This window comes from Trichechus manatus, unplaced genomic scaffold (genome assembly GCF_000243295.1).
Source record: "Trichechus manatus latirostris isolate Lorelei unplaced genomic scaffold, TriManLat1.0 scaffold00106, whole genome shotgun sequence".
In the NCBI taxonomy this organism is placed as follows: Eukaryota; Metazoa; Chordata; class Mammalia; order Sirenia; family Trichechidae; genus Trichechus; species Trichechus manatus.
The window spans coordinates 8,019,683-8,047,055 of record NW_004444042.1 but is presented as its reverse complement, the minus strand read 5'-3'; the positions used below and the strand labels follow the sequence as shown (position 1 = coordinate 8,047,055).

General features: G+C 37.9%; 1 protein-coding gene across 4 annotated transcripts in view; it reads right to left on the bottom strand.

Moving 5' to 3' along the window:
* Window positions 1–27,373, bottom strand: part of MICU1 (mitochondrial calcium uptake 1) — a 302,123-nt gene that overhangs the window by 103,991 nt on the left and 170,759 nt on the right. For all 4 annotated transcript variants that reach the window (XM_004383247.3, XM_023737695.1, XM_023737697.1 and 1 more), the window contains 2 exons: window positions 12,097–12,179; window positions 2,701–2,898 (listed from right to left, as the gene is read on the bottom strand). In XM_004383247.3, coding sequence (XP_004383304.1) covers window positions 2,701–2,898; window positions 12,097–12,179 — 281 coding nt within the window. The remainder of the gene's footprint in view (window positions 1–2,700; window positions 2,899–12,096; window positions 12,180–27,373) is intronic.

The following is a 27,373-nucleotide window of genomic DNA, read 5'->3' as shown; positions in this document are numbered from 1 at the left end:
ATACTGACTGATGAAACTTTAAATAAGGGGTTATTAATAAGGAGGCACTTACTCACTAGTCCTGTGCCATTCTATGGAAAGAAGGAACACTTACTACATGCTGTTGGTTCCCTCAGATGATGAATTGCCTGTCTCTAAAAAATTTCTATTTGACTGGCTCACAGGAATAGTTTTGGTACATCTTGGCCTAAGGCCTACAGATAATTCTAAGTTAATGTCAAACAGAAGTGTGCTTTCTACAATAAGTATCATAGGTATGACTACCTTTTACATCTATTTTCTTCTGTATTTGGGTATAAGCTATGTGCAGGTACACATGCATGAAATCCCTAATCTGCTTTATACTTTTCTATCTCTTTGGCAATCTATTCAATATGCTAACAGGCTTTCAGCTCGATAGCATTTTAGGATGAAAGACAGATGTCTCAAGCTCTGTGTCTTTAGACTCTCTCTTGTTTTCCAGGAATGGGGTTAGGCTAGACTGTGGTCAGGCTGGCACCTGCTCAGCCGTCTGGATGACCCTGCATTGTTCACAGTTTGTTAAAAGTACTACACTACTTCGTGCTTTCTTCTCTAACTACATTTTATAGATCTGTGTTAAATTATATAATCAAACAATTCAACTCATTTACATTCCCCGGTCATGTTATAATGTTTTCAAAGAGGACCATTCCAGGTATGCATGCTAGGGATCAAGGCACATGTCTTGAATTCTACTACATACCAACTCTTACACAAAAATTGTTGGATGAGGCCTATTTCCTTCTTTTTGGAGTATTCTAGAATATTTCTGTAAGAATGCAAACTTCACAAAGGTAAATACTATGTGTTTTTCTACATTTTTTGGTTGTACCATCTCTAGTATATTTTATGTATAAAAATACCCTATTCAATATAAATCAGTGAACAAAATAAAATTCACTGCCTGAGAATTTTCCATGGAGTGAAGATAGTAGCATTAAAATTTCCAAATAAAGTTCTAGAAGTCTAACGCTTAAATGTTACTGGGCATATCATTTTCTCCATTTTGTGCGGCTTTATTTTGAACTCCACTATCTACAATGGTTTACGTTGGCAAGGTAACTGACGAGAATCAGAGTACTGTCATTATTCTGACGATAAAGCCCTTCATGGACAACTAGACAAAAGCAAAACTTCAACAAACTAGAATATTTAGAAACAGAAATATTACGGCTAATTTTCTGGTTAAACAGGAGCTGATCAATAATCTTTTTTACATCAATTATTGTTGTTGAAAATCTTTCCAAGTGATTTACTTGCTAAGCAGATATATCACTACTTCATATTACTAGAGAAAAACCTTTGAAATCCAAACACTTAACCCCCTGTCTCGTAAACGCCTTTCCTGATGCTTAGCTTTGTGCTCTGCACTAGACAGAAAAGAGCGACCTACCCAGCAGTGCTTGCTGCAGGTACAAGAGGGGAGCTGTAAAGCTTTTCAATTTAGTAAGTGTTTACCAAACTTTTACTATATATGAAGCACTTGCCACTTACTATAAGGAACAGAGGAGACTCCTCAAGGAGCTTGGCTTAATTGTAAAGATTCATACTTTGTTTTCTGAGGTAAATTCTCTATCAATTACATCGTTCTCCAAAGCAAGTACAAAAGCACATTTCAAAATGTTTGATCTGAATTTTTATTATCCATTCTTCTGTTCCTCTCCTAGAATGTGAATATTAAACAGCACTCCTATTGATAATGGGAATTCAGTTGTGATTTTTCAAACTGTCTCAATTGGATTAGGTGGGTGGAAGAGGTGGGAGTAGTACATCAGAATCTTGGGGAAAGACGGGGAGAGTAGCTAGAGAAGTAATATATGTAGTCTGAAAACAAAGCAGTTCTTTTTGCCAATATTTTCATGTGTTTTTAGTCATACTAGTTAATGTCTTAAAATTCAAATAATATTAAAATAGGGCATGTGTTTTAAAAAAAAGGGGTTGAGAAATATCAGTGTAGGGGAATTTTAAAAAACTCAAGAAATTAAGAGACTTCATATTTTCTCTCCAGACAAAAGTGAATATAGAAGATATTTGAAAAATGTTTTGAATAAAAGCAGTGGTCAATTAACCCAAAACACATGCAATTCAATAAATACACACATAGGACATTGTATTGCTCGCATAGAATTGTGTCTAGGAAGTGAATAGACTCAGGGTCTAAACTGAGTGGAAAAGGAATTTGTAAATCTCTAAATACAGTAAGATACCTTTGCAACTCTGAGCACATGTATTTTTATTCTGATATTTTATGTTTCCAGCTGTTTATTACTTTTGTAAAATTTCGCAGTAAGAGCTACCTATTACCTCCCTCACCTCTACCTCCTGGTGACTTCCACACAATAAACATAAAGCTGGGGACACTGCTGAGTCAGACTGCAAGCTGCTATGAACTCTGAGCTTCCTTCTCATCAAGCTGGGTATCCAAAGACAACGAAGATTTTCAATTTCGATTCTTGGCTTTCAGTCCCAGAACCACCTTGCTGCATGACATTTTCACAGAACATGTTATTTCCACCCTGCTGTCAGCTTGCAGATCACTGATAAGGTTCAAATCCATCAGTTCCCAGAGTTGGAGGCAGATTGAAAGAATGTGCATAGTACAGGCCCTCCCAACCCAGTGGCTTTATGGGCATGTGTGATGGATACAGCCCCACCCCCTTAAGTCCAAGGAATACCTACCTCTAGCTTCAGAACATCATGCTGAAGTTTACGCTGAAATTCAAGGAAGTTTTTGATTGTCAGCTTCCCCTTGAGATCAGGTCCAAAAAAGTAGGTTGTGAGGGCTGAACACAAGCCAGACTTGAGGGTGTTACCAGTAGTAGAACGGTCTCTGTGACGCATACCCATGCTGGTTTGGGAGCGAATGATGCTCTGAACCTAATAAAAAAGCAAACCCCCATCCAGTAAAAAAAAAAAAGTTAAAACTTGAAATAAAATATAGAAAAGTAAGAATAATAATTGATTTTATTAATTATTATTTGGCTGCACTGTGTTACAATTATCTCTTAATTCTCACAGCAATCATATAAGGTAAGTCCTATTATAGAATTAAATATTACTTACTCAAGGTCATGTGGCTAGCAAGTAACAAACAAGATTCTAACACAGGCAGGCTGGCACTTTTAAAATTGGGATGCTCTTGGAAAACCTCTCTTCAGAAAAAGAAAAAAATTGTTTTTGAGACTCAAAACCTCCCTCTCGCACTCAACTAGGAGAACAATTATCAACCTCACAGTAATACCTTCCATATCTCAGGAGACTTGTAAAAATTTCACACCTCTCACTTCTGACTCTGCAGCTGTGGTAAGAGGAGCAGCATAGCTATAGGCAGATACCTGACATCTAAGATATATAACACATTTAAGAGAATGATGCATGAAATACGAAGTAGATATGAAAAATTCTCCAAGAAAACATGGGAAATTAGTTTAATCTCTGAGTATGCTTTAAGTGAGTTTTTTGAGGAAGGATAATTTTTGAGACTAGCAGCAAGTGGCCTAACTATGTAAATGAGATTTTTGAGGCAAGTTTGATTGCTATAACTTTTTTTTAAAAGACCAGCTCCTGCAGTCATTTCTACCTCTTTATTAGCTAAACAAAAAAAGCTGTTCAGAAAATTAAATTAGGGCTATATAAAGATAAATAATAAAGAATAATACATATACCCTCTGGGTTACGATTTTTAAAGTGTCAATTAGAAAAACATAATACTTAAAAACGTAAGACTTATAACAACTGATTTACCTTAATTAAATGTCTTTTATTTTATTTTATCTATTACCTGCAACCATAAAAAGGGACTTACTTTTTTTTAAAGATAGTATTTTTCTTAAAAGATTAATCTCTGCTTATTATAGTAAAAAGACAAAAAATACAGAAATAAAGTAGGAAGTGGTAATCTCCCACAATCCTACCCTCCAGATAACTGTTAACACTTATTTAATTCATATACTTTCAGATTTTTTTTCTATATATGTACTCATATGTATACATATACACACATAAAGACATTCTTTTACCTAAATGGGATTTTATTCTGTTACCTATCTTTTTTATTTAACAATTTGTTCAATGTTAATACATATATATTTACTTCATACTTTTTAATGGCTGCACAGTATTTTATCATATGGAATTTAACCAATTCCTTACTGACAGCCATTAAACTTGTTTTATTAACAAAGAAGCAACAGATATTTAGTTTATATTTAATTTATATTCTGTGCTCTTATCCATTTATTTCCTTAGAATAAACATTTAAAAGAATTGGTATATCAAAGGGTATGTACCTAAAATGGTGATACATGTTGCCAAACCAAATTCATTGCCCTGGACTTAATTTCAACTCATAGTGACCCTATAGGACAGGGCAGCACTGCCCCACAGGGTTTTCAAGGCTGTAATCCTTACAGAAGCAGACTGCCACATCTTTCTCCTGTGGAGCAGCTAGTGGATTTGAACCGCTGACCTTTCAGTTAGCAGACGAGCACTTAACCACTGTGCTACCAGGCTCCCCAGAAAGACTGAACCAATTTACATATCCACCAACAATTTACGTGTGCTTATTTTCCTAGACTCTAGCCAGCACTTGCCATTATCTTTAAATGTATAATCTGAAAGATCAAAAATGGTATTTCACTGTTGTTTTAATTTACATTTCTTTGAGTTTTACTAAATGAAGCATCTTTTCATATGTGGCACAGTGGTTAAGAGCTACAGTTGCTTACCATAACAGTCAGCAGTTCAAATCCACCAGCCACTCCTTGGAACCCTATGGGACAGTTACACTCTGTCCTATGGGGTCGCTATGAGTCAGTATCAACTTGGCAACAGGTTTTTATCGGACATTTAAATTTCTTCTTTTGTGCAGTGCCTTTGCCCATTTTCCTATGGGGAGACGGGACGATACCTCTCTTTTTCTTACTGATTTATAAGATTTCGTTACATATTAAGGATACTGTGTCAGAGACTGGCTAGCTGTTTGCCAAACTCATTTCCTCTCCTTCCTGGGCACCAGCTAGACTATTACACGACTTCCTTTGGCATTGTATACGGCTGTTGCACTGAGTTCTAGCCAATAGAACTCAGAAGAAGTGTTATGTGTCACTTTAGGCCTAGCCCATAAAAACCTCTCAAGTATAATCCTTCACACTCTTTATCCTTCTGTTGCTACCTTGGAAGCCACATAATGAATGTGGCAGGGTCACAATATGTAAAAAGCCTGTGTGTCCCTGAATCAATGCTTGGAGAACCATCTATACCTGTTTTAGAGTTTATATGAGTAAGAAATAAATTCCCATTGTGTTAAGCCACTGAAATGTTGAAAATATTTATGAAAAAAGTTGAAGCTATATATCCGCAAAAGAATTTTACCTTGTCAGTGATGTATTTCTTCAAACACAAAGTCTTTATATATTCCTAACTTATTGGGCAATCTTTCTACCCAACAGCATGATGAAGTAGAGAAAACAAAGGCTTTGTAGTCAGGAAAGATCTCTTTAAACCCACTACTTACTACTTAGTAGTTAAATCTACTTGAACAAAGTTATTCAACATCTAGTCTCAGTTTCTTTATGTAAAATGGAGACAATATCACTTGTGCTTACAGGGTTGCTGTAAGAATGGGAGATAGTGCACACAAGCATTCCTAGATTAAAGGCTTCCACAGACTGAGCATTCAACAAGTAATAGCAGTTATTATAATTTAGATTAGGTACTCAGCAATACTATCATACTGATCTGAACATAAATCCATCACCTTTTTTAGACCTAAAGGAAGTAAAACTGAGATTACTTCAGTAGAGCTTAATAAATAGTACATTACATTGCTAACATGCAAAGAATTTAATTTTTCTCCCCACAAGAATATTGCATCGTTATGCATAACTAAAAGACAGCAGTGAAGCAGATATTTCAAAATCATTTGCAATTCAAAGTTTTTTACATAGTTTATAAAATCCATTTATCTTTTAAAAATCCAATTTGACAAACTGACAGATGAGTGGAGGTAACAACATAGTAGCAAAATGTTCTATAGGAAGCAGTACAGAAGAAAGAATGAGGGTTTTGAAGTCTCAAAGATGAAAAGAGTCAGAGAGGAAGACTTTGCAGTGGATGATCCACTGTAAATACTATCAGAGAATCCACTATTCCTCAATAAGGAAGTACTATCTGTTACAGTGAAGGATCCCTGGTGGTGCAGTGGTTAAGCACTTGGCTGCTAGTCAGAAGGTCAGTGGTTCGAACCCACCAGCTGCTCCATGGGAGAAAGATGTGGCAGTCTGCTTCTGTAAGGATTTACAGTCTTGGAAACCCTAGCGGGCAGTTCTACTCTGTCCTATAGGGTTGCTATGAATTGAAATTGTCTCGACGGTTTGGTTTTTTGTTTGTTTTTTTCATCTGTTATAGTAGCTGTTTAGTTATTCCTAAACCATTTAATCTATAGGTCAAATAACATATGTTAATGAAGAGGAGATGTTAACAAAACTCTCTGGCTCTATAAAGGGTGGGATAGTATAATAGAAAGACATTGGATAGAGAGTCAGCAGACATGGGGTCTGATTCTGCTACTCTGTAGTGAAAGCAGAATTTAGCAAGTCATCTAACCTCTTTTGGCCTTAGTTTTCTCATTAGAAAAGTTCAGGGTGAGAGTACATTATGTCTAAGGCTCCGTATAGCTCAAACATCTCTAGGATGAGATCATAAATGCTGTAGCTATGCTTTTCTGGGGGTGGGAGGTGGGGAGTGGGGGTTCGTGTTTTAGCATGTAAACAAGATTAGTGTCATTCATTTCTCAAACACATGGAGACTCAAAAGACATGCATACAATAGATATTATAATTATTTAAGTTGACATTTTTAAGACTTTAAATGGAAATATAGGATAATCGGAACAACGCTTCTTCTATTTGAAGTCATTTCACAATTCATTTTGCCTGTCAGAGTCTGAGAACCTAAGAATTTCCCAATACCAGTAAACCAGAGGAGCCCTGATGGCGAAGTGGTCAAGAGCTACGGCTTCTAACCACAAGGTCAGCAGTTTGAATCCACCAGCCATTCCTAGGAAATCCTATGAGGCAGTTCTACCCTGTCCTATAGGGTTACTATGAGTGAACCAGTATTGGGCATCAGGACCTGTCATGATTTAAATCTTGCCTATGGCTATAAATATTGCAGCTTATATCATTCCCATGGAAGCATTTTAGTCTTTCTTCACTGGAAACTTTATGTTAGCAGCAAAAATTGTAGTGCTGAGATTGTGCGTGCAACTGATTGGAAAACAGAAGTATTTTTAGGGAAGATTAATGTTAGGTCATCTGCATTAACGATTAATAATGGCACGGCCCAAATACTGTCCTATGTGTAAAGTATCACTACTAGTAGTGTTCTTTCATTAAAATTTCTTTTTTTTATTGTGCTTTAGAAGAAGGTTTACAGAGAAAATTAGTTTCTCATTAAACAATTAATACATATGTTCTTTTGTGACATTGGTTGCCAACTCCACAACGTGTCAACACTCTCCCCTTCTTGACCTTGGGTTCCCCATTAACAGCTTTCCTGTACCCTCCTGCCTTCTCATCCTTGCCCCTGCGCTGGTGTGCCCCTTTAGCCTCATTTTGTTTTATGGGCCTGCCGAATCTTTCGCTGAAGGGTGAACCTCAGGAGTTTAATGGTGTCCAGGGGCCATACTCTCGGGGTTTCTCCAGTCTCTGTCAGACCAGTAAGTCTGGTCTTTTTTTTTTTCTTTCTGTGAGTTAGAATTTTCTTCTACATTTTTTTCCAGCTCTCTCCGGGACCCTCTATTGTGATCCCTGTCAGAGCAGTCGGTGGTGGTAACCAGGCACCATCTAGTTGTGCTGGACTCAGTCTGGTGGAGGCTTTGGTAGTTGTGGACCATTAGTTCATCATTAAAACTTTTTTTTTTTTAAAAGTATAGTCGATTTTCAGTTTCGGCAGTAGTTATGTTTAATAAAGTCACCGCAAACATGAAACCATTGCTCCTAGGGGAAATACAGGGTTAGGTTCCTACAAGCATCTGGTAATAACATTTTCTATCCAGTACAGTAATGCAAAGAAAGAAAGTTCTGGAAAAAAATTAAACAAAGATTCAGAATTTAAAATTTTATAAAAACATGAACTAAAACCTTACTTTTAATGGAGCCTTTCAACTTTGGCTTGCCCCATGAAAACCACGGAATAGGTTGGTGGAACATTGAAAACCTATTCTTCCATATAACTCTTCTCCTGTATAACATTTAGCAAGTAATTTTAAAATTCTTCTGCAACTTCCTGATCTGCAGAACCTGGCCATCTGCAAGTTTTGACATTTTTCATGCCAGAAGGTCTTTTGAAACGTGTGAGCCAGCCAGCACTGGCCAAGGAAAGTTTAACATTTTCCTGACCCAGGTAAAGTAACTGAACATTTCTTTGGCTTGTAGCCGCAGAGCAATGTTGTTCATTATGCTTTTTAAAAAAAAAAAAAATCAGTAGCCAGTTCATAAATTTGCAAATTTAGTCGCCTTTCCATCTTTTCCATAGCTTCCTCATGCACTACAGATGTTTAGTACTTTCTGAAGCAGCCTCATGTAAGATCAATGAATTTCCCCTCCCTTTTTCTGGATGTATGACATTGTTGATTCATTAACATTAAATGCAAGGCCAACAGCACTATCACTTACACCTGAATGAAGCCCATCTAACATACATTCTCTCTGTCAGGCACATTACAGCCTTCTTGCACTTAGGAACACTAGACAGCACTTCAGTACTATGCCTGGAGGCCATTTAAAACAGCGAAATCACCAATAAAAACCAAACAAATGTGAAAAACATGTCACTGAACAGATTGTGAAAAGGACTCTTTTTTTTTTAAAAAAAAAAAAAACAATATAAGAGCTGAAACAAGAAGGCAGAGTGTTGCCTTGTTTTTTTTTTTTTAATTGTACTTCAGGTGAAGGTTTACAGAACAAATAGTTTCTCATGAAACAGTAGTACACGTATTGTTTTATGACATTGGTTAACAACCCTACAACATGTCAACCCTCTCTCTTTTCGACTTTTTTTTTTTGGTGTGAAAATACACATAGCCGAAGATACACCATTTCAAAAATTTCTACATGAACAGTTCAGTGACATCGACTACGCTCTTCCAATTGTGCTGCTATTCTCACTTTAGATGAAGGTTTACAGAACAAAACAGTTTCTCATTGAACAGTCAGTGCACATGTTGCCCTATGACAATGGTTAACAACCTTACTACACATCAACACTGTCCTTACTCAACTTTGGGTTTCCTATCACCAGCCTTCCTGTCCCCTTCTGCCTTCTAGCCCTTGTCCCTGGACTGCTGTGCCTCGTTAGTTCCGTTTTGTTTTATGGGGCGTGAGCGTTGCCTTGTTTGACGTTAGCTGGGAATGTGCACAGTGGGTGACTCAAATTTTTCGTCACCCTCACGTGTTTGTAAATGATCATGAAAGTGCTGCAAGTAGTAATTCTGGGTTATAAATACATTTTTAAAATTTAAATTTCACAGTGATAAAATATATATAAATTTGCTATTTCAACCATTTTTAAGTGTACAATTCAGTGACACTATTACATTCACCATGTGCAACCATCACTACTACTGATTTCCAAATATTTCCATCACCCTAAACAGAAACTCACTATCCCTTAAGCAATAACTCACCATTTCTGCCTTCTCCTAGCCCCTAATAAACTTTGGTCTCTATGCATTTAACTATTCTGGATATTTCATATAAGTGGGATCATACAATATTTGTCCTTTTGTGTCTGACCAATTTCACGGAGCGTGTGTTCAAGCCTCATCCATGTTGTAGCATGTAACAGAACTTCATTTCTTTCACTTAAAAAGACAAGATTTAATGGTTTGACTGAGACTGGAGAAACCCCAATAAATCAGCCAACTTAGGAGTAATGGACACATTCTTGAAAAATAAAGATATGCCATGTTGGACTAGGGTTAGCATCTAGATCTAATTGATGGACTGAATATTCAGGCAAAATCAAAAGTAAGGCAAGAGAAGTACTCTAACAAGGATTCATGAGCAAATGAAAGGGTCTCAATGGGAATAAGCTCTAGCTTCTTAAATTTAGAAAAGCTTGAGGTAATAAAATTCTTCTCATTCCAGGACTACAAACAAGACTGCCTCAGTTCAAATCTCTAGTACATCACTAAAACTGACTGAGAAGGATGGAAGGTAAAGCAAATTTAAAAAAATAGCAAAATAAGTGAGTTCTCTTTATCATCATCTGAGGCTGCCTGGTAGTACCAGTAAAATGCAGGATTATGGCAAAGTGAAGGTATTAGATGGATTCAGAGTACAAATATGGTTAAATGTCTCTGTGCAGTGTCTTATTTTAAAGATATACTACACCTGATACTTTCCCCCATTTTCTGCAATATTTGCCTCTTTCCAAATTTTGAGAATACAAAAATGCTTTCTCCTATGTATGTATTTTTTCTGTTTTGAAGCCACTTTTGGCAACCATAATAATTATATCTGGAACAGTATCATGGCCCTTCAACGGCAGAAGTTCTATGGAAATGTAATCTAGGATTCAGAGGAATAGTATTCATGTATGGTTGGGATCTACTACAGTCAAAAGTGTGGCAGCATTTTTCAATCTGTTCTATAGAAATCCATTAAGAACATATTCATCCTTGTATCCTGGAACTGCCTGGCACATAGGAACTGTTTGATAAATGTTGAATGAATGCTCTTATGACTGAATAGCCATAACAGCCTCCTAGCTGGAGGCATATAGTCTAATTTACATTAGGGAAACAGAGCAACCTTGACCTTAATCATTTGCTCAAATAATTCCTTACGTTTCAGAGCAGTAGAAAAAAACCTCACACCTGCTAAAAGTAAGGCTAACATTGACAGATGATACATAAGATTCTTCAGAAACTAGGATAGCATTGAGTATACTGACCAAGGCCAAAGCATCTCTGAGGCAGGTGAAAACGTGTTAAATATTAATGTACAGGTAGTCCCCGGCTTATGACGTATTTGAGTTACAACAAACCGTACGTAGGACCATCCATTTTTTTTTGGTACTTCTTATCATAGTACCATGTACCACATACAACGTTGCAGCACATAATTTGTTGATGTTCACTCACAGATGTTTAATTTTATGATTTACTGTTCAAAACACTGCCGTATAGCAGGTTGAAACATTGCATCTTCCTGGGAGGAAGTTATGGGAAAATGCCTGCTGTGGGTATGGAAAAAATCACCGAGTTATGTGAACACGCTCCAAGCATTTCATCAGTATATCATCATGGAAGAGATCAGTGGAAAAATCATCCATATGACAAGAATGCTGAATTTAGAACTTGATATTGCCGATGCGCAACAGCTTATAGATCACAAAAACGGGAACTGACAGACCAGCACTTAACGGATTTGGAAGAGGAAAGAAACGCTGAAGAAATAATGAGGAAGATGAAGGAGAGAAGTTGTCAAATTTTACAGTGAAAGGATTAGCTGAAGTTTCTTCTAAACCAAATCAGGGACTTCAGTTGCTTGAAAACATGGGCCCAAACACTGATCACTTTGCTAAAGTTGATAGGCAGATTTGAGAAGGAGTAAGATGTTACTGGAAAATATATGAAGAAAAAAAAAAGGGTCATAAAGACAGCTCTCACTAATTTTCTGAACAGAAACACCACCCCCGTTCCTAGGGATTATCCAGATGATCCAGAACCTTCCACTAGTGGAGTTATTACCACAGCTAACAAAGTGCCAACACTGTCCAACTCTTCTTCATTGTCAGAGTAAATTTTTATGATTTGTGTATTTTTTTATGTATGTATTAAAACATATTTGTAATTTTACATGTAATGTTTCCAATCCCCAAAGACAAATAAAGATCATATTTTTAAGATACTGATAATAAAAGGCAATAATAATGAAAACTAAAAGCAAACAAAAAATCAGGTATTCAACTTATGTCAGAATTGACTTACGAGGCAGTCGTCGGAAAGGAACCCTGACGTAAGTTGGGGACTACATGTATTTCAAGGAACTCTCCAGGACAACTTGCCTGTTCAAACTCCTCCATGTCTACTTCTCCATCTCCATTCAAGTCAAACATCTTGAAGGCAATTTCAAAATTTCTCTGAGGAGCTACAAGTAAAAAGGAAGGAAGGGAGGGAGGGAGGAATGGAGAAAGGAAGAAAGGAAAGAAGGAGGGGAAAAACAAAAAAAAATTTAGAAGGCATTGACCAAAAAAAAAAAAAAAATTTCTTTAAGGAAAAGAGATGACTAAACAATAAAATGTAATATCATCAAAGTCACAGAACACCACTGTATTTATCTAGATCAATCTTTTAGCAATACTCCTTAAAACCAAAATAGAATTTTACTGTAGTCAGTAAAGATAGAACTTATCTATCTTTAGGTTTCAACACATTCTATCTTAAATACTTTAACTTTGCATTCTTAGACACCATCCCCTTACCTGTTTACTATTAATGTTGTTGCTTAAATGTAGTATTATTTACCTGGGCAAGAAAGTCTGTCTGGGGTGAGACATACTGTTGGACAGCAAGAAGTTGAAAATCTACGTCTCTGTCTTGCCTTAAAACAAGCTAGATTCTTTAGCGCTCCTCCCAAAACCAAACCCGCTGCTGTCAAGTTGATTCTGGCTCATAGCAACCCTATAGGATAGAGCAGAACTGCTCCATAGGGTTTCCAAGGAGCGCTGGTGGATTTGAACTGCCGGCCTTTTGGTTAGCAGTTGTAATCACTGCACCACCAGGGCCCCTTAGTGCTCCTAGATCAATCAAAATATAAGTAATATAGTTTGTGCACTGGAATAAAAGAAATTTATTGAATGTTGAATCATATTGAATATTGAATGTTTCTGATGAAAAAAGACTGACACCTCCTTCTTTTGGTCCTTCAAATTTATATAGCCCTAGAGAATAAAATAAAATATTTAATATATCCTAGTAACTTTGAATTAAATTTGCAGTTAATGTTACTCTTTTTTTGTGTGACAAACTACATATAACATAACATTTGCCATTTTAACCATTTTAAGTGTACAACTCACTGGCTTTAATTAATTCTATGCACAATGATCACTACTATTTGTTAACAAAACTTTTTCATTACCTTAAACAGAAACTGTTAAGAAGCAGTTAATGCCATTCTGATTCTAAAAAAAAAAAAAACTATCTATACAGACATATATAGATAGATAATACAGATAAAAAAGTTAAAAATATACAGATTATATAGACAAAAAAGTAAAAAATTATGTATTTTATGCATAATTGTAGAGAGTCAACATTCCCATCTTGCTCATGAATCTGTCAACAGCTATATCTTCTGGGCTTAAATTCCATTTTCAGCCGCTAGGCTGGTAAGCTCCTGGCTTTCTGTTGCCTGGATGAATCACGTGCCTGTCTGCTTCCAATGCTACTTCACCTGATATTGGCCTCCAATGGGTTTGCTCTTCTTTAGGTCACAACCTCAATTGCTGGGAAAGGATGCAGTTCGGGAAATTCAATTTTTATATATTTTTATGTATTTATTGCTGCTTCTACCTGTCTGAATGCTATCTTTTACAGAGGAGTGACTATGTGCCAAGCATTGAGCTAGATAATTTAAAGCTGTTTATTATATGACTTCGTACTCTCAACGAAGACTTCTGTTTATTATTTAAACAGAGGAAGAAACTGGGGCTCAAAGCAGTCAAATCACTAGCTCAAGATCACACAACCAATATGTGGCAGAAGTGGAAGGTGAACCCAGGTCAACACTGATTCCAAAGTCCATAAGCTTTTCATTATGCCTCATGGCCTCTGGTATAAATACAGAAGTAATTATGATAATAAAAACATACTCTTTATTTTGATACATTTTGATCTAGAAACAAAACAAACCCACTGGTTATGTCAGTCCCTGCAAAAGATGGCAGTTCCAAACTGCTCAGCTCATTCTATATTCTATATTCAGTACTTTAGACTGCACCAGCTGGAGACCCATAGGCTACTTTAGGTTTTAGTGTATCTTTCTCATATGTTTTTTTAAAATGCTGAATATGAATCTTTAAATAGGAACCACACTTTCCTGTTTTTCCCTATTGTCTCACACTTGGTCCACTTCATTCTAGTTTTTTCACCTGAGAAGCTTTCAATTTATTAAAATTTAGCATAAATGCTGGTGGGAATGCAAAATGGTACAACCATTTTGGAAAATGATTTGGTGCTTCCTTAGAAAGCTAGAAATAGAAATACCATATGACTCAGCAATCCCACTTCTAGGAATATATCCTAGAGAAGTAAGAGCCGTCACACAAATAGACATAAGCACACCCATGTTCTTTGCAGCATTATTCATGATAGCAAAAAGATGGAAACAACCTAGATGCCCAGCAGTAGATGAATGGATAAACTATGGTATAGTCACACAGTGAAGTACTACAAAATGATAAAGAACAATGACGAATCTGCAAAGCATCTCACAACATGGATGAATCTGGAGGGCATTATGCTGAGTGAAATAACTCAATCACAAAAGGATAAATATTGTATGAGACAACTACTATAAAAACTCATGAAAAGGTTTACACACAAAAAGAAACAATCTTTGATGGTTATGCAGGAGGGGAGAGGTGGGGATGGAAAAACACTAAATAGACAATAGATAAGTGGTAACTTTAATGAAGGGTAAGACAGTACACAATACTGGGGAAGCCAGCACAACTTGTCCAAGGCAAGGTCATGGAAGCTCCACAGACACATTCAAACTCCTGAGGGACTGAATTATTGGGCTGAGGGCTGCGGGGACCATGGTCTTGGGGAACATCTACCTCAATTGGCATAACATAGTTTATAACGAAAACGTTTTACATTCTACTTTGGTGAGTGGCATCTGGGCTCTTAAAAGCTTGTGAGTGGCCATCTAAGATACTCCACTGGTCTCACCCCTTTGGAGCAAGGGAGAATGAAGAAAACCAAAGACACAAGGGAAAGATTAGTTCAAAGGACTAATGGACCACGACTTCCACAGCCTCCACCAGACTGAGTTCAGCATGAGACGGTGCCTGGGTACCACCACAGACTGCTCTGACAGGGATCACAATAGAGTGTCCTGGACAGAGCTGGAGAAAAATGTAGAACAAAATTCTCACACACAGAAAAAGACCAGACTTACTGGTTTGACAGAGACTGGAGAAACCCCGAGAGTATGGCCTCCGGACATCCTTTTAGCTCAGTAATGAAGTCACTTCTGAGGTTCACCTTTCAGCCAAAGATTAGACAGGTCCATAAAACAAAACAGACTAAAGAGGCACACCAGCCCACGGGCAAGGACTAGAAGGTAGGAGAGGACAGGAAAGCTGGTAATGGAGAACCCAAGTTCGAGAAGGGAGAGTGTTGACATGTCGTGGGGTTGGTAACCAATGTCACAAGACAATATGTGTACTAACTGTTTAATAAGAAGCTCGTTTAGTCTGTAAATCTTCATCTGAAGTACAACAACAAAAATTTAGCATATAAATCATCTGAGTGTACACCTGCTTTTTAAAAAAAGAAACATTTTATTGTGTTTAAGGTAAAAGTTTATATAGCAGATTAGGTTCCCATTTAACAATTTCTACACAAATTATTCAGTGATATTGGTCACATTTTTCACAATGTGTCATTATTCTCATTCATTCCATTCTGGTTGTATCATTTCCATTAACCCAGTTTCCCTGCTCCCTTACCTTCTTTTCATCTTTGCTTTGGAATAATTTTTGACCATTTGGTCTCCTACAGATGATTTTTTAAAGGACTCATTACTCACGGGTAATGTTCTTTATTTTATGAGCCAATCTATTATTTAGCTAAAAGGCAATCTCAAGGGATAATTTCGGTTTAAGGTTTAAGAGGGTAATGGTCTTGAGAAGTCCTCTAGTCTCAATTGGTTCAGTAAGACTGGACTTTTTAAGAATTTGAGTGCTGTTCCACATTTTTCTCCCACTCTATCAGGATTCATCTACTGTCGCCCTGATCTGAACGGTCAGTAGTGGTAGCCAGGTATCACCTAGTTCATCTCAGGGTAGATAAGGCCGTGGTTCATGTAGATCATTCGTCCTGCAGACTATTTTCTTCTCTATGTCTTTGGTTTCCTTCTTTCTCTTTTGTTCTGGATGAACAGAGACCAACAGTTGTATCTTAGATGGATGCTCGCAAGCTTTTAAGACCACAGACACTACTCACCACTTTGGGATGTAGAACATACACTTTATGAACTATATTATGCCAACTGACTGAGTTGTCCCATGAGACTAAGGTCCTAAGCCTTCAAATCCAGAAAACCAATCTTGCAAGGTGTTTGATTATATTTAAAAAGTATCCATAACTGTGTCCCCTATGTGGTTTATTGCATATATTAATACACATTCATGCACACACATACCTGTATGTACATGCCAATAGATACATCTATCTGTGCACACATATGTACTCACATATTCATACCCATAAATATATATATATATATATATATATGCCTGTATACATATTTGTGTAATCACACACATATTTTTTGGTTGTTGCTGCAAAATTGTATTTGTCATATCCTTTACCAAAAATGTCCTTTTCTTACTGACATCATTTATCTTGGTCAACCTGCACATGGCTCACTTTATTCTTATACATGATTTGCCTAATCCCTGTAGACACTTGAGATTGTTAACAACTTCAGACAATATAAAACCACTGAAGGTTTTAAGGGGGGGTGTGTGACAAAATCAGTCATTTATAAAGAACTTCTTTGGCTATAGTGTGAAGGATGAGTAGAAAAGAAGAGCCAGCTTCAGATCTGAACAGATTTCAAATTTGTAAATGTTGAAAATTTGAACTGAGTGATGGCCGTGGTAATGGAGAAGAGGATACAATTTTGAAAAATCTTAGAGAGGCAGAACTTGCATAACTTAATGAATAGTTAACAGTGAGTTAAAAGTGAAAAGAAATGACAGCATGACTGGCTTAGGCTACTGGGTAGCTTGCATGTCATCAACCAAAAGAGAGAAAATAGATTAAAAAGGTTTGAGAAATAAAATGGGTTTAGTTGGAATCTGCTGAATTGGAGGAGTCCACAGTATATTCAGATGAAGATGTTCAGGAGGTGTTTGGAAATATGGATCTAAAGCTTAGAAGAGAGAGGTTAAAACTTGGACTGTAAATTAGCAGGTATGTGGTTAACTGCAAAGGACCTAAGTGAAGTTGACCAACGAGAAATGAGTGTGGAGGAGAAGGATGAGGAAAAGGTAGAATGCAGTAGGATGCTAATACTTAAGATGCAAGGAAAGGGAAGGGAAGCAGTGAAAGAGAAGGTGGCATCACGGCATTAGGAGGAATACAGTCCAAATTAACAAAAATAGGAAAAAGATTGGCCAAGTCAATATGTTCCCATAAATGAATTAAAGCAGCTTTCCTAGTCCCTATCTCTATTGCTGGGAATGACAACCTGAAGAGGAATGGCATTGCATTCATTGTCAAAAAGAACATTTCAAGATCTATCCTGAAGTACAACGCTGTCAGTGATAGGATAATATCCATACGTCTACAAGGAAGACCAGCTAATACAACTATTATTCAAATATATGCACCAACCACTAAGGCCAAAGAGGAAGAAATTGAAGATTTTTACCAGCTTCTGAAGTCTGAAATTGATCGAACACACAATCAGGATGCATTGCTAATTACTGGCGATTGGAATGCAAAAGTTGGAAACAAAGAAAAAGGATCAGTAGTTGGTAAGTATGGCCTTGGTAACAGAAACAATGCCAGAGATCGCATAATAGAATTTTGCAAGACCAATGACTTCTTCATTGCAAATACCTTTCTTCACCAACATAAACAGTGACTATACACACGGACCTCGCCAGATGGAATACAAAGAAATCAAACTGACTGCAACTGTGGAAAGAGACAATGGAAAAGCTCAGTATCATCACTCAGAACAACGGCAGGGGCCGACTGCTGAGCAGACCATCAATTGCTCATATGCAAGTTCAAGTTGAAACTGAAGAAAATTAGAACAAGTCCACGAGAGCCAAAGTACAACCCTGAGTATATCCCACCTGAATTTAGAGACTGTCTCAAGAACAGATTTGACACACTAAACACTAATGACCAAGACCAGACGAGTTGTGGAACGACATCAAGGACATCATACATAAAGAAAGCAAGAGATTATTAAAAACACAGGAAAGAAAGAAAAGACCAAAATGGATGTCAGAAGAAACTGTGAAACTTGCTCTTGAACATCAAGTAGCTAAAGCAAAGGAAGAAATGATGAAGTAAAAGAAATGAACAGAAGATTTCAAAGGGCGGCTCGAGAAGACAAAGTAAAATATTATAACAACACATGCAAAGAGCTGGAGATGGAAACCAAAAGGGAAGAATACGCTTGGCATTTCTCAAGCTCAAAGAACTGAAGAAAAAATTCAAGCCTCAAGTTGCAAGAGTGAAGGATTCTATGGTGAATATATTAGAGGACGCAGGAAACATCAAAAGAAGGTGGAAGGAATACACAGAGTCATTATACCAAAAAGAATTGGTCAGCGTTCAACCATTTCAGGAGGCAGCATATGATCAGGAACCGATGGTACTGAAGGAAGAAGTCCAAGCTGCACTGAAGGCGCTGGCGAAAAACAAGGCTCCAGGAATTGACACAGTATCAATTAAGATGTTTCAACAAACGGATGCAGCACTGGAAGTGCTCACTCGTCTGTGCCAAGAAATCTGGAAGACAGCTACCTGCCAACAGACTGGACGAGATCTGTATTATGCCTATTCCCAAGAAAGGTGATCCAACCGAATGCGGAAATTATCAAACAATATCGTTAATATCAAACGCAAGTAAAATTTTGCTGAAGATCATTCAAAAGTGGCTGCAGAAGTATATTGACAGAGAACTGTCAGAAATTCAGGCTGGATTCAGAAGAGCACATAGAACCAGGGATATCATTGCTGATGTCAGATGGATCCTGGCTGAAAGCAGAGAATACAAGAAAGATGTTTACCTGTGTTTTATTGACTACACAAAGGTGTTTGGCTGTGTGGATCATAACAAATTATGGATAACACTGCAAAACACTGCAAAGAATGGGAATTCCAGAGCACTTAATCGTGCTCATGAGGAACCTACACCTAGATCAGAGTCCAGAGTGCTAACCATTACACAATGGAATCCACCTTGTACCTAGATCAAGAGGCAGTTGTTCAAACAGAACAAGGGGATACTACGTGTTTTAAATTAAGTTAGAAAAAGTGTGCGTCAGGGTTGTATCCTTTCACCATACCTATTCAATCTGTATGCTGAGCAAATAATCTGAGAAGGTGGGCTATATGAAGAAGAATGGGGCATCAGGATTGAAGGAAGACTCATGAACAGCCTGCGTCATGCAGATGACACAACCTTGCTTGCTGAAAGTGAAGGGGACTTGAAGCACTTACTGATGAAGATCAAAGACCACAGTCTTCAGTATGGATTACACCTCAACATAAAGAAAACAAAAATCCTCACAAATGGACGAATAAGCAACATCATGATAAATAGAGAAGACTGAAGTTGTCAAACATTTCATTTTACATGTATCCACAATCAACACCCATGGAAGCAGCAGTCGGGAAATCAAAAGACGCATTTCATGGGGCAAATCGGCTGCAAAAGACCTCTTTAAAGTGTTGAAAAGCAAAGATGACCCAAGCCATGGTATTTTCAATCGCATCAAATGCATGTGAAAGCTGGACAGTGAATAAGGAAGACCAAAGAAGAACTGACACCTTTGAATTGTGGTGTTGGCGAAGAATACTGAATATACCATGGAATACTGAATATACCGTGGACTGCCGAACAATGAACAAATCTGTCTTGGAAGAAGTACAACCAGAATGCTCCTTATAAACAAAGATGGCAAGACTACATTTTACACACTTTGGACATGTTGTCAGGGGGGATCAGTCCCTGGAGAAGGACATCATGTTTGGTAAAATACAGGGTCAGCCAAAAAGACGAAGGCACTCAATGAGATGGACTGACGCAGTGGCTGCAACAATGGGCTCAAGCATAACAATGACTGTCATCATGGCACAGGACCGGGTAGTGTTTCGTTCTGCAGTACACAGGGTTGCTATGAGTTGGAACCGACTCAACAGCACCTAACAACAACAACATCTCTATTGGTTACACGCAGTGAACAATGAGTGCTTACAATTTGTGCTGTACCATAATCTTTTATTTTTGGTGTCCTGTGACTTCCTTGAAGGAACACTTAAATGACTGAATGGGTTATTCCAGCAAATCATAGTTAATATTTCCTTCTACAACTAAGATTAAATTCATTTTACCAAATAAAGCATAGGGTTTCTACATCTTCTTTTTATCCTAGCTTAGCTGCTTTCAAGGAATCTCTGGGTGGCACAAATAGTTAAGCACTTGGCTACTAACTGAAAGGTTGGCAGTTCGAATCCACCCAGAGGCACCTCAGAAAGATTGGCCTGGCAATCTACTTCCAAAAGAACCCAGCCACTGACAACTCTGTGAAGGGCAGTTGTAGTCTGTAACACATTGGGTTCAATGAGTTGGAGTTGACTCGATGGCAACTGGGGTTTTTTTTTGTTTAGTTACTCTCGAGTATTTGCTTTATGTGGAGCTGTTGTTGTTAAGTGCCGTTGAGTAGATTTTGACTTATAGTGACCCCATGTGACAGGGCAGAACTGCCCCATTGGGTTTTCTAAGCTATAATTCTTTAGGGGAGCAGATTGCCAGGTCTTTCTCCCACAAAGCCATGGGTTGATTCGAAACGTCAACCTTTTGGCTAGCAGCCAAGTGCTTAATCATTGTGCCACCAGGGCTTCTTATGTGGAGCTACTCAGTCTAAACGCTGAACTCCTGTGCTCTGGTCACTGATAAGGCAAGTTAGGGCAGCAAACCTGCACATTCTTTTTTAGGCCTGGCCAGTCTATCAGGGAAGGTCCTTCGAGCAGCAGTTCACTCAGGCTGAATATTCAATCTTCATCTGTGGATTATGTCAAAGCATATAAAACAAACAAGCAAGCAAACGAACAAAAGCCCAGCTTGCTCTAAATGAAACACGCGACACAAGAATATGCTGTCAGGCAATTGTTTTGTGTACTTCCCTGTCTCCGCTTAAACGGAGGCTTCAGAGTAATGTTTCAATCTAGTTGTTCTGGAAAGCTTTAAGGCATCCTTAGTGATAGCACAACCACAACCTGCTCATTTGGGTTTACCCTAACTCACAATCTATTTCTTTAAAGAGAAAATCCATCCTGAGAGACTTCTTTTGAAGCCCAGGCTACTTATCGAGTGAACAATGAGGCTTTCTTCCCCACTGCAAATAACATTATCTATTTCTAAAATGATCTTAACATATGCTAGAACTGATTAAAACAATAATAAAATTCTATACCAAGGTGCAGTACTACACATCTTTTACCTAGATTTCCACAATGACCTTTGTTACTAGGAAATGAAGCTACACTAAGTGTGTTCTGGTTAAGAATCCATTTTTGTAATATTCTACCACTGATAATCAACAATAACAACTCTAGACTATTCTCTGAAGCAAACTAGATTCTTCTACTATGTTTTAGTGATAAGAAAAAAAAGTATCTTTTTCTATGTGTAATAAGTCAAATAATCAGAGAATCAAGCAATAACATTAGGGGTCTTGAAACTTTCATGGCCGTGCCACTTAACTGTCCTTGAATAGAAAATGCACAAGACTAGGGCTCTAATTCTGGCTCCCAAGAACAGCATAATGAGTCATTTGCTTCCTTCAATTCTTTTTTGGTAGTACTCACGGAATGAACAACAACATAAAAAAAAAAAAAGGAATAGGTTAATGAATTGGTTTGAGTCTCCTACCATAAAATCCCTACTTGTACCATTTCTGTTTTAAAATGATACGGTAGAACAAAGAAGTAATTGATATCCAATTTCAGAAAGCTCTGAATTACAAAAGCCTTAGAATATGATCCTCTGTTCAATGATGAACCCTACTACTGAATTTGTAAGGATGATCACAAAGCCTCTGTTTGATTATTTCTAATGAGAGAGAGGTCACCACTCCTGAGGCCTATACTATTTTTGGCCTTGTCAGTTGAGTTTTTTCTCATGCAGAGCCAAAATCTACTTCTGTGTAGCTCCCACTAACTGTCTGAATGTCTAACTGTCTGAATGATGGACCTCTGAATAAATGAAAACTATTACCATAGATATAAGGGGGGGCAGGGAAACTAGATTAATGGAAACAGAACCAGAATAGAAATAATGAGAATGTTGACACAATGTGAAAAATGTAACCAATGTCACTGAACAATTTGTATAAAAATTGTTAAACTGGGAACCTAATTTGCTGTGTAAACTTTCACTGAAAACACAATAAAGTATTATTAAAATGCACAAACTATTAGTATGTCTCTATTAAAGTTTCTCAGACCTGTTTCCAGAACTTCAACATCCCCATAGTCCTTCTCTGGGGTACTTGATTTTGTTTTAATTTACTTTTTGGCTTATAAGAATAGAAATGTACTGTCTCACAGTTCTGGTTTCTATTTACCCTGGGTAAATAGAAACGTATTGCCACAAGTCCAAATTCAGAGTGTCAGTAGGGCCATGTTCTCTCCAAAGGCTCTAGGGGAAGATATTTTGTCTCTCTGGGTTCTGGCAGCTCCAGGAATTCCTTGGCCTGCAGCTGTAGCATAACTCTGTTGTCACACAGGTGTCTTTCTTTTGTCTGTTTCTCTGTGTCTCTTCTCTTTTACAGGACATTTAGACTGGATTAGGACCCATCCTACTTTGATACGATCTTATGTTAGTTTCACTGATAATATCTCATACCAGTATCAGTCTGTTTTAATTACCATAGCTTTATAGTACATTTTTAAGTCTGGAAGTCTGAGTCCTCCAAATATATTCTTCTTCTTTAAGATTGTTTTAGCTATTCAGGGTCCCTTGCCCTTCCATATATGTATTTGAGGATTGCCTTTTCCATTTCTGTCAAGAAGGCTGTTAGAATTTTTGTGCGGATTGCATTGAATTTATAGATTGCTTTGGGTAGTATTGACATCTTAACTATGTTAAGAGTTCCAATCCATGAACACAGAATGTCATTTGTTTAGGACTTTGATTTGTTTTAGCGTTTTCTGTATACAGGTCTTTCACCTTCTCGGTTAAATTTCTTCCTATGTATTTTATTCCTTTCGATGCTATTGTAAATGGTAATGTTCCCTTAGTATCTTTTTCCTCTTGCACATTGCTGAGGTATAGAAACCCTACTGATCTCTGTGTGTTGACCTTGTACCCTGCCACTCTGCTGAATTTGTAATAACTTTTTCACTAGTTTCTTAACATTTGTGATTCAATATGCTCAAACCAAGGTAAATGAATCAGACTGCTTCCTGAATGTTTTCTGTGGTTGTACAGCTGTATACTCCCATTAAACTGTATACAGGGAGGCTATAGAGGCTTTATGTAATACAAACCATAAGTTCAAATTAATATGTATTGAACATTGCATTCTGGTAAAGAGACTACACACGTTTTTTAAATGTTCAACAGATATTTAGAAAGACTCACTATATATCCATACAAACACAAAACGAAAAAAGCACAAGTAATAAAAGAAATTGCAAATGCAGCATTTTTATGACCACAGTGTAATAAACTAGGTGAAAGGAGTAAAATCATTTTCATTATCATGCTAGATGCTGAAAAAGCATTTGATAAAATTCAAGTGTTCCAAATATTTTTTGTTTTTGAGGAATAGTAGCAGGTACTTCTTTAATATGGTAAAGAATATTTACCTGAAACCAAGATTCACAACACATAGAATTGAAAAGTCCTAGAGATGTTCATTTTAATGTAATGAACTAAGTATGATGCTCACAACAACTGCTATTATTTGGAAAGTTCTAGTCAAAACAACAACATAATGAAATAAAATAAAACATACATGTTAAAAAGGAGGGGGAAAGTTATTATTTGCAGATTATATAACCATCTTCCAAAAACTTTCAAGAAAATAAACCCCAAACTAAAAACTATTAATAGTAATGTGTTCAGTTATACAATAAATATGCAAAAGTCAATAAAATGATTTCAATAGTGCCTAATTAGTACATAATTCTATGTTAGACATCATGGAAACACATTACAAAGGAAAGAATCATGATTGGATCAATTGACAATTATTAAAAAGACTAAATGAAAATTTCAATTTTAGGCTCCTAAGCAAAAATAGGAAATAAAAATTTTATTTTATTGTTCTGCCAAAACAGTGTCCCAAACTCATTGCCTTTTACTGAGGAAAACTGCATGAGTAAGTGCAAGGAAAAACAATCACATAGATTTATGGAAAAAGTTTCATTCCTTAACTCTTTCTGTTTCTCCTTTAGAAGTAGCATGGAGAAGGAAAGCTCTATTAATTTCTTTTTTTGCTCTTAATAAAATATCCTCTTAAGAATGTAATGCATTTAGGAGGCAGGGCCAAGATGGCAGAGTAGTCAGATGCTTCCGGTGGACCCTCTTACAACAAAGACCTGAAAAAACAAGTGATTCGATTATACACGGCAATCTGGGAGCCCAGAACATCAAAGGTAGAGTTGAGGAACCATACTGAGTGGCAGTGGGAGGGAGAGACGGTTTGGAAGCAGCGAGGAGTTGCCAGACCTGACCTGGTAAGAGCCCAAACCCTTCACTCCTGAGCAGCTCATGGGTGAGTGGTGAGGCACGCAAGCAGCGGTGCTGGCAGGCGCATTTTCCACACCAGGAGAGACCCAGCACCAGAGTCTACACGGCCACCCAGAACCACTGAGAAGCAGCCCTCATCAGCGAAATGTAAGTACTTGCGTAGGGCTTACCGTGTGGATCAAAAACAGCCCCCTTAGGGAAAAACCTCTCTCCCATTTACCTCCGTGCTCCCTGCTCTGCACTGGGCCCAACCGGCTTCAGCGATTGCCAAGTCCCCTGGGCTGGAAGCAGGATCCACACATGCCCAGAGCTATCTCCTTGCCTGGGAGAGTGAACAAACTAACTAAGAGGGGAAAAAATAAACTGCCAGCTCCCCTAAGCTAGGAACCCAGCGTAGGCACAGATCCTTTGCCTAAGCATAAGGGATCCATGGACTTTGAGTGCCTTTTCCCCTAAATAGACTTGTGTGGGCCCATCTCAACAGTGTAGCCCCTCATTACCGCAGTACAACAGGATATATACAGGAACGCTAACTTCAACTGTTTCAGCTGTGAAGTGGCAGGTTCTTGATATTTGACACTGCTTTGCTCATTAAGCAGGGTCTTCACCTACCCACATCAGGGGCCTGAGGACTGGTGGCTCTACCCACGCCACCTAGCCACCTGAGATAGGGGCCCATGAATAAGAGGTGCCCTTCGGTCCTTACAGCCAACAGCATTAGGTGCTCATAGTCCCGCTGCAAAACCCACCCACCTACGCGCTCTAGGGAACAGGACACACCTTCCTCCTGGACACTCGGGGGCGGCCATCAGCCCCCTGCCTTGCTCAGAGTGTGTCCCCCTGCTGCAGCCAGATGCCTGGGCCTACACCAATCACCCATGCCTGTCTAGGACTGTAAGTGAGAGCCTACACTGCACACTTGGTGGCTATCAACCTGGGCACCTGAGCTGAATCCATACAGGAGGAGTGGGCAGACTCCTGAGCTCACATACCTAGTAGCAGATCTAACCACCTGGCCACAACACAACAGAGCTTCAAAGGTGTCAATAATCAAACTAGCTCATACGATCAGCTGATTTGGGCATATCAAAACAAAACAAGAAGCTAGGACACAGTAAGCAAACATCAAATAAATAAATATAATAACTTATTGATGGCTCGAAGATAATGGTCAATATCAAATCACATAAAGAGGCAATCCATGATGGCTTCAGCAAGCTCCCAAAATAAAGAATTTTTCAGGAGGAAAAATTTCTTGGAATTACCAGAGGCAGAATACAAATGATTAATATACAGAACTCTTCAAGAAATTAGGAAGGAAATTAAGCAAAACACAGAACACGCAATAGAGGAAATTAAAAAGATTAGAGAAGAGCATAACGACAAATTTAACAGGCTGCAAGAATCCATAGAGAGACAGCAATCAGAAATCTAGAAGATTAACAATAAAATTTCAGAATTAGACAACTCAACAGAAAGTCACAGGAGCAGAACTGAGGTAATGGAAGTCAGAATTAGTGAGATGCAAGAGAAAGCACTTGGCACCAACTTAATTAAGGAAAAGTCAGATAAAAGGATTAAAAAAAATGAAGAAACCCTAAGAATTATGTGGGACTCTATCAAGAGGAATAATCTAAGAGTGACTGGAGTACCAGAACTGGGATGATAACAGAAAATACGGAGAGAATTGTTGAAGATTTGTTGGCAGAAAACTTCCCTGATATCGTGAAAGATGACAAGATATCTAACCAAGATGCTCATCGAACCTCACATAAGGTAGATCCCAAAAGAAAGTCACCAAGACATACTATAATCAAATCTGCCAAAACCAAAGATAAAGAAAAAATTTTAAGAGCGGCTAGGAATAAACGAAAAGTTATCTACAAAGGAGAGTCAATAAGAAGAAGCTCGGACTACTCAGCAGAAACCATGCAGGCAAGAAGACAATGGGATGACATATATAAAGCCTTGAAGGAAAAAAACTGCTAGCCAAGAAATTATATATCTAGCAAAACTGTCTCTCAAATATGATGGTGAAATTAGGGCATTACCAGATAAACAGAAGTTTAGGGAATTTGCAAAGACCAAACCAAAATTACAAAAAATACTAAGGGGAGTCCTCCAGTTAGAAAATCAGTAACATCAGATAACAACCCAAGACTAGAACACAGGACAGAGCAACCAGATATCAACCCAGATAGGGAAGTCACAAAAGTAAATCAAAACTAAACACTGAAAACAGGGAAACAGATGTCAACATGTAAAAGACGACAACATTAAAACAAAAAAGAGGGACTTTAAAAATGTAGACATAATTCTACCTTGGTGAGTAGTGTCTGAGGTCTTAAAAGCCTGTGAGCGGCCATCTATGATACTCCACTGGTCTCATCCCTTCGGGAGCAAGGGAGAATAAAGAGAACAGGATAAAAGGAAAAGATTAGTCCAAAGGACCAATTGTCCACAGCTACCAAGGCCTCCACTGGACAGAGTCCAGTACAACCAGATGGTGCCCGGCGACCACCACTGACTGCTCTGACCAGGATCACAACAGAGGGTTCCGGATAGAGCTGGAGAAGGATGTAGAGCATAATTGTAACTCA